This window comes from Gavialis gangeticus, unplaced genomic scaffold, assembly GCF_001723915.1.
Source record: "Gavialis gangeticus isolate Ggan-Ray unplaced genomic scaffold, GavGan_comp1, whole genome shotgun sequence".
Classification (NCBI taxonomy): domain Eukaryota; kingdom Metazoa; phylum Chordata; order Crocodylia; family Gavialidae; genus Gavialis; species Gavialis gangeticus.
Window position 1 is genome coordinate 40,672,737 of NW_017729025.1, and position 8,680 is coordinate 40,681,416.

Consider the following 8,680-nt stretch of genomic DNA (forward strand, 5'->3'; position numbering starts at 1 on the left):
AGCACTGCCAGGAGTGACCAGGAATAACGGTCACAAGCTGGCAGAGGGTAGATTTAGACTAGATATCAGGAGGTGCTACTTCACAGTCAGGGCGGCTAGGATCTGGAACCAACTTCCAAGAGAAGTGCACCACAGGCTCCTACCCTGGGGGTTTTTAAGAGGAAGTTAGATGAACACTTTGCTGGGGTCGTTTGACCCCAGTACTCTTTCCTGCCACGGCAGGGGGTCGGACTAGATGACCTACTTAAGTCCCTTCCAACCCTAGAAACTATGAAACTATGACTTCAAAATGCTCATTTAAAGCACCGTGGGCATTTAGCAGTATCTACACACAGTAAAAACACTGGAATCACTAGAATACAGCAGCACCTTTTTACGTTGTATGAAACATTTATGTTGGCTTTAGGGTTTTATTTATTGCTTTTTGTGTTGCTAGATTCAGCCAAAGTGCACCAAAAGGACTCCTGCTGACTTCACTGGGTTTGGAATCAGTGCCTTTATGGGACTCTGTTGTCACCTTATTGCCTGATCTCAAGGGAGAATGCAAAGTTGCATAACACCAGAAACAATCCAGGAAGGATGACTTGACAGCCACCATCTACCTCCCCATCTCCTTTGTGCTCTGGGAAGAAAGTAAACTGCACTGGCTTTATCCCTTGCACATGTTACCCATTGAAGCTCTGCTGGCCAATATATTGGTATGGGGGATGTGGAACCAAAAGTCTAAATTAGTGGTAGCCAGCCTTTTTGGTAGGCATACCAGAAGCTAAGTTCAACCCCCCGCCTTAGTGACACTCCAGTCCCTTTCCTCTGCCTGATCTGCCACTCTGCTTTCTTCTCCTTGCCTGATCTGCTGCACTGCTCTCTGCTCCCTGCCACTTGCCTAGTCTGTCACATAACAACACAGTGCCTGTCTGTGGTACTTGTGGCACATGTATTGTGTTGCCCCCCCCCCGGCCCCTTGCATCTGTTGGCAGGGTATACCTTAGTGGAACCTACTTTTCTTTCTATGCTGGGAGCTGAAGTAAGTGCAGCCTGTACAAGAGAATAGTTAGACCTTCAGTCCCTCTTGCAAGGTCATATGAATGTAATGCTTAGCTAGATTTTAAGAATGGTAACTCATTGCTTTAGACTTCAGAAAAAGAATCTGCTGGTTTCCAAAACATAGTCTGCCTACTATTTTCCTGACTGGATAACCACATCCAATGGGATCACCTTTACTGTGGTCAAAATCAATGAAGACACACAATAAGTTTTGGGACCTGGCACATCAGGACCCTCATGACCAATCCTAATAGTGAACATTTAAGAGTGCCACACTGCAATTGTGGCTCAAGAAATCAGAAGACACAACACTGACATTGCTGCACTAAGCAAGACCCAATGAGTAAGACATTGGCAGCTCAAAAAACAAGGAGGCATCTATATCTTCTTCTGGAAGGGTAAGCAAGAAGGAAAACACCAACTCACTTCACAGAATTGGATTTGTCATTAAAAATGAATTCATAAACCAAGGCAGAGTTCCTAATTGGAATTAATGAGTACCTCCTGACTCTCCATCTCAAACTGGCAGGAAGCCAATATGTCGCTGTCATCAGCGTCTATGCCCCAACTCTTGAATCCAAAGAGGAATTCCAAGCCAACCTTGACCAAGTCCTTTCTGACACTCTGGAGGGAGACGAGCTTATTCTGCTCAGCAGTTTCAATGCCAGAGTCAGAAGGGACTTGAACCTCTGGAATGGAACCATCAGCAAAGAGGGAATTGGAAAAGTCAGTGCCAATGGCATCTTCCTCTTGACCAAATGTGCAAAACAGATTCACCATCATGTTCCACCAGAAAGCCAGGTAGAAGACATCATGGCAACACCTGTGATTTAAGCATTGGCACCTAACTGAATGTCATTGTCCATGCCTGGGATCACAAGGATGTCCGCATCACTCAAACTATGCTATGAGCTGATGATGATTGCTGGACTGATCACCAACTCATCTGCTTGGTTATGTCACTTAGACTGGCTCCCAAATGATGGCTACAGCAGAAGTAATGCTGATAAAAGGTCAACATTGACCTCTTCTACCAGTGCCTCAATAAAAAACTGGTGAACTTCAATCAGTAACAATGGGAGAATGTTGGCAGCATTTGGAATGCCTTCATGTCCACTGTCATCAGTGTCTGTGAAGAGACACTTGGATTCTCTACCCGAAAACACCAAGACTGGCTTCATGAGAATAACTGGGGGGAAGAAAAGCTGATCAACCACAAGCGCAAGGCCTTTTGTGCTTGGCAGAATGACACTGACTCCAGGCAAAAGAAACCGAATCACCAACAAGCCAAGGCAGAGGTCCAAAGGAGGACCTGCAGTGTGAAGAACAGGTGGTGGGAAGACAAGGGGAAAGAAATTCAACATCTTGCTGACATGCATGATATGTGCAGTTTTTGTAGTGCCACCAAAGCCATCTATGGTTGGAGCATACGGATGGAGAAGACATGATCAAGGAAAGTGGAGCCATCAATGCCCATTGAAGGAACATGTTGAAGTTCTTCTCAATTGAGACTGTTGTTGAACAGTGTTCTCAACTCCATCCTGCAACACCCAGTCAGGGATGATCTCAGAATCCCTCCAACCCCTGACAAGGTGAGGAAAGCCACCAAGTAGATGAAAAATGACAAGGCACCTGCAGCTGATGGAATCCCTGCCAAAAATCTTTAAGCCAAGAGGAGAGGAGCCCACATCACAGCTCCATGCCCTCATCTTAAGGATCTGGAATGATGAGGAAATCCCACGACTTCAGGTAGGCCATGATTGTGACAATCTTCAAGAAAGGAGACAGGTCTGACCATGGAAATTACAGAGGGATTTCCTTGCTGTCAACCACAGGAGACATCATTGTGAGAACTCTCCTGAACCATCTCCTTCCACTTGCTAAAGAGCACCTCTTGGAATCTAAGTGTGGGTTGACAGCATCAAGAGGCACAACTAACATGATCTTCACAGCTTGCCAGCTGCAGGAAAAATGCTGGGAACAACATAACCCTCTCCATATGGCCTTCTTTGACCTCATGAAAGTCTTCAACTCTGTCAACCAAGAAGCACATTTGTTCACCTCAGTAAAGTAAAAAATGGATTTGGCATATCCACAGCTGGCCTTTCTAATTGCTCAGTACACTGGCTACAACTGCACATTCAAGACCATTTTCAAAACCACTAAGTTAGAGGGGAAAGACCTTAATTTTAATGTTACCAACTTTTCAAAATTAAAATTGAAGCCAGACTGCAAATATTACAACCTGATGTTCTTACACACACACTGCTCAAAGACTATTTAATAACTTCTTTATCTATAAGCCAATAGTTCAGACACTTAAATATTACAGTTTGCTTCTATGTTGGCAGGTTGTACCTTTTGGTATATAGTAAATGTAATTACTGATAACTTGATAGCACTATTTAGTTAAGAAGAAAAGACGGAAATAATCATTAAGCTGAGTTGTTTCCTGAATACACACCATCTGTCACACTAAATTTCCTTTTTGGGTCTTACTAGCCACCTGCAAAACATGAACTACCTAACATCATATTACAGCTTCAAAATATTCAATAGGGAACAGCCAAGCCCCTTTACGTAGACAAAATAAGCTTAGAGAGATTTTTTTTTCCTAGTGGGTGGCAATTGGACACAGCTTGAGGAGGAATTTTTAAAATTTAAAATTATATATTTCATCTGTTATAACTTCAGTGTGGTGTTCAAGTTTAGGCAGAGAATTATGGTGCACCAGTTATGTGTCTGATGCAAGATTCGACCACCTCAGATTAAGGTGGAACTCAGAGTCATAGTTAAGTCTTCCATTTTGTCTCAGGGAAGATGACAACTGCTCCTCGTGGAGACTTGCTTAGTTGCAGAATTCTAAGAACATGGATTTGTAACTACTGTAGTTTATTAGAACAATCAAATGAGTTCTGAATTATGAAATTCTAGGTCAGAAAAGGTCAAAGTCCCGTATGTACACTTGGACATTATACTTCACTCTGGCCTTAGAAAAGGGCAGCAGACTATAAGACAAGACTCTTGACCATTTGAACAGCTTTCATATATGCAGTCAAACTTGTTCAGTTACATCCAGAGATTGCAGCAATCACTAGAAAATTTCTGCACTAAAGACAAGGTATATGGAAGGTGATTCCATCACCATCTGTCACCCATTTCCTGAGCCTTTCTGGATAGGGTGGAATATAACTCTAAATTACAATAACACCATGGACAAAGGGCCATCAAATAGTTCTCCTGTTTGGAGTCTATCTGGTAACAGACCTGAAAAGTGCAGAAGAGATAGTTTACCAGGATAAGTAGGGGCTGGAACATGGCATGATGCAGGAAAAATTACAGGTTTTCCCTGTTTTGATTATACTGATGCCTTACTAATTTGATGAAAGTACTGCAGCAGAGGTAGGTCTAACAAACAGGCTGGAGCCCAGAAAAGGAGCATTAAATCACTACTGCTTAAAAAGCAGTATTAATTTGTGTGTCCTTTGTGTACTGAGAGATTGCAAAATGAAAACATCAGCACTAGATCAGCTGCTGGTTTGGATCAGCTTTGGTTTGGATTCCAACCAAATGTGGCAGATTTGGCTGGGATCCAAGCCAAAGCTGAACTGAAAGGTGAGGGGAGTGGGAAGCTAGACAGAGTGCACTGTACAACTGAGATTTGCAGGCTAGAGTAGCAGCTGGGGAGCAGCTCTGATACCACATCACACATCTCACCCCCAAGAAAACTTTCCAGACCCCAAGTCTAGTTATTTGCACTAGTGTTTTGACTACAGTTTGGATAATTGGGAGGAAATGAATGGAATCAATATACTTAGAGAAGCTAAAACCAATAAATACTAGCATTTGTGGGAGCAACCTACCCTCTTAAAGGAGAGGACTAACTATTGTAGAGGAGAAAGCAACAGGCCAGTTCCATTTTGATGGAAAGTGTAAAAAAAATGCCTTTTATTCACTTTTACTTAATTATGTATACAAAACTCTTTTACTCATCACCAAGGGCCCAATAACAGTCTAGAAGAATACTAACAGGTATGAATATATTCTGACTAAAATCAGTGGGAAACTCTGAATATATCTAACACTGTCATTTTAACACCTTTCAAAGTGTAACCTCCACCACAACAGGAGGATGGAAAATGGCATTTAAAAATACACTTCCCTACTTTCTAGGAAGTCCATAAATAGGAATGCGACTACAGTTTTGCTAAGGATTCCCACTTCCCATTCTCCCTCAAAACACTCTTTAATATTACTGATGTGTTACAAAATACAAAACTGGTTAAACAACATACAATTTCACATCTTAAAATAAGAAGTGAATCACTCTCACAGCTTGACAGTAGGCTCAGTGTCAGGTGCTCAGAGTTTGCTTGGAGTTTCACGATGGAACCCACATGTTTCCATGAGTATCCGGAGCTTTGGTGTAGGGGATATTCCAAATCCATGGGTGGTCTACAAAACAGAAACAAAAAATATGCACATGGGTGAAATCCTAACCCTTTCCTTGAAATCAAGGGTGAAACTGCCACTGATTTGATTGTAGTTGTTATTTCAATCCAACTCTTAAATTCAGTTGTTTGAGAAAATTTACTGAGGTCTTGCTAAGAGTGAGATTCCAAGATGGGTATTTTAAAGAGGCTCTGCTTTTTCCATATGGCTGTCCTTTTCAATGCAAATATTACAACCTGATGTTCTTACACACACACACTGATGAAAAGTATGTCAGAGAGAGCTTATAAAAATTTGAATGCAGCAGAGCTTACTTTGGTCTATAGGTTGTAAAATTATAGACAGCAGACATTTTGATTCAATAGCAACATAAGGAAGGATTTCAGCCTAGGGATACTTCAGTTATTTACATGGGCAGTAGTGACCATTTCACAGGAAAGGTGTTTTCAGGTGAAGAGAGGCCCTTGGTTACAGGAACACCACCCTAGAGAGAGAGGCGCAAATGCGTAGGTTCGATATGTTTCACCCTTCCTTCCCGCCTTGCAAAAAATCTCCAGCAGACACTCAAGGACTGGGGATAAAGTATAAAGTATAAAGATGGGGTGTGGACAGAGAAAGGTAAAGTCAGGAAGTTGCCACAATGATGGGCATGATACTGGTCACCAGAAATGAGACAGGGAGTTAATACTGCTTCAAGAAACACTGAATTCTGTGAATTCTCTCCTACAGTTCTTATTCATGCATTCAATTTATACACTGCTGTTCCCAGGAAGGCTCAGAATGGATTACAAATAAAAAGACAAAACTACTCTCAAGGTATGAAACAGCAGACTTCCCAGAACTTTAAAACTCTACCCCACCCCACCCCACCCACTCCCTGTTCTCAGGGATGGCTCTTAATTGAAACACACTTGCAGAGGCAGGGATGTTTCCAAGTGGGAAAGGAGAAGGTGAGAAGTGCTGAACGACAACAGCTCCAGAGAGCAATGGATTTTTGTGGGCATCTCAAGACTTCTCAAGAGCTATGTTCATCTCAGGATACCAGCTGATTTAAGAAATCAAAGTATTGGTTCAGGTCCTCTAGGCATCTCCTAATGGAACGAGAAAAGAATGCCTTGAGGTGAACCTCAGAGTTACTTGCCTCATAAATGATACCTCTGTGTAAAGTGGCCTGCCTCAGTTTCCTCAATTGTAAAATGAGATCCTGAGTTCTTACTCTTCCCCCCCCCTCAGGAAGGCAAGGATTTTTTGTGATATCTTTGATTGGATCATCTGTCTAGTTGGACGAGACGTTGAACAAAGTTTCAGATATGAAGTGCCCTTTACAGGTCCTTTTACAGAAAGGCATTCTGGGGATTAATTACTTAACATTCTTGCATCTTCCCAAACACTAAGCGTGTTAGCTATTGCATATATGTATAAATACTATGCAGCAGAGAAAATTTCTCCAGTCCTAGAGGAACAGTAGCAACTGTTTAGCTTTTAGTCTGTGCAATATGATTTGTATTATATGATAATGATACAGAGCACTTCTATTATCAAAACAACAAGGGCTGGCTTTTCTGGCAGCTGTATATTTAAAGCAGTGCAGTAACTTGCAATGCTGTGCTAGGTAAAGATGATCTAGACAGACAAGTAGGATGACTTTTAATCACTGAGTTGCGTCACTTGATTGTCTAGTTATTACTATACATGTTTTAAAATTTTATGGGATTTAGCTAAGATTCTCTTCAAATGTAAAATGTTAAATAGTAGAATAAGAGAAGAACAGCAGGGGAGGATAATTAATGTATACGTTATACAACAGCGCACTCTGTTCTGAGACAGGTGCCAAGGCAATTAAAAATGCTTTTGTTGCCCCCACTATTGAGTTAAGTGTGAATCTCTGGAGGAGGACTATAGTCCCATATTTTACAGTGCAAAGATATACAGGGGAAGAGAGAAGGGGATTTGGGGGAAAAACCTGAAATGTAAATATATTCTTATTCACGCTGCATAGGGTGGTGTTAGAGGTTACTTTCAAATAGTCAGAAAGGCACTTAAAACAGGAGCATTCACACATTAAAGGGTGTTATCCCATTTTAAGTACCCTCTAAACTTTTTAAAGACAAGTCAATTAAAACAACGTTTGTCTTTGTTCCATCTTACCCAGGTCATTCCAGGGTGTCACGGAATGGGGCCTAGGAGCGGCCGTGATCCCGCTAGCGCCCCCTGCCGTGCCAATTAGGAGATCCAGCACCCTCTTATTCTCGCCCGCCACATCTTTGATCTTATATAATTTTATATGGGAGGCTGTCTTTGATCTCCTGGTATCTATGGGTGACTTGGTGCACCCCCAGCCTTATGGGCTATGCGTGCCTCCTACCTCCCCTTTAGCACGCCCCAAGCCTCGCAGTTGTCCCGAACGTTCTTATGTCTATAAGACCTTGGATGGTCCCTCGCTCTCTCCGGGCTGGTCCTGCCTTCTCTGGGCCCTGTCTCGCACACCCTGTGCTCTCCGGGCTCGTACCCGTGTGATCGCCCTCCTTCAGGCAATTAATGGCGCCAGCCCTGTCCTGGGTCTTCACCGGCGCCCGCCCTACTTCGGCTACAACACTGGCCCCTGCCCTTCTCGGGGCTCCCTGGTGTACTCGCCCTTCTACGAGCATTACCCACGCTTCCCGCGCCCCTAGCACTATTGCCCCGCTGTGGGCTCTGTCCCGCGCCCCTGGCACTATTGCCCCGCTGCGGGCTCTGTCCCGCGCCCCTGGCGCCTGTGGCTCTAATTGAGCCGGTCCTGCGATACTCGCGCATGTGGCTCTTGCTGAGCCTGCACGCCAGCCCCGTCTCGGGCTTTCACTGGCGCTGGGGCTCAGGTGGCACGCAGCCGTGCCTGGCCCCCTGACCCTTCTCGGGGTCCTATGCCCTCACTGGGGTCTGTGTCCACGCTACTCGCGCCCGTGGCTCTCGCCGAGCCTGCATGCCAGCCCTGTCTCGGGCTTTCACTGGTGCCGGGGCTCAGGTGGCACGCAGCCGTGCCTGGCCCCCTGACCCTTCTCAGGGTCCTATGCCCTCACTGGGCCGAGTACCGCCCTCACAGGCTGGGGTCTCAACCCCACACACCGCACCACACCGGTGCCAAGCCGCCGTGCCTCCCAGGCACTGCTCTGTGCCCCAAACAGGGCACCCAGGAACCCCCAGACTA

General features: G+C 44.3%; 1 protein-coding gene across 1 annotated transcript in view; it reads right to left on the reverse strand.

The window, feature by feature from the left end:
- Positions 1-4,732: 4,732 nt before the first annotated feature.
- The window catches only part of TDP1 (tyrosyl-DNA phosphodiesterase 1), a 201,683-nt gene continuing 197,735 nt past the window's right edge, over positions 4,733-8,680 (reverse strand). Inside the window, exon 15 of the mRNA XM_019518667.1 lies at positions 4,733-5,499. Coding sequence (XP_019374212.1) covers positions 5,426-5,499 — 74 coding nt within the window. The 3' untranslated portion in view covers positions 4,733-5,425. The remainder of the gene's footprint in view (positions 5,500-8,680) is intronic.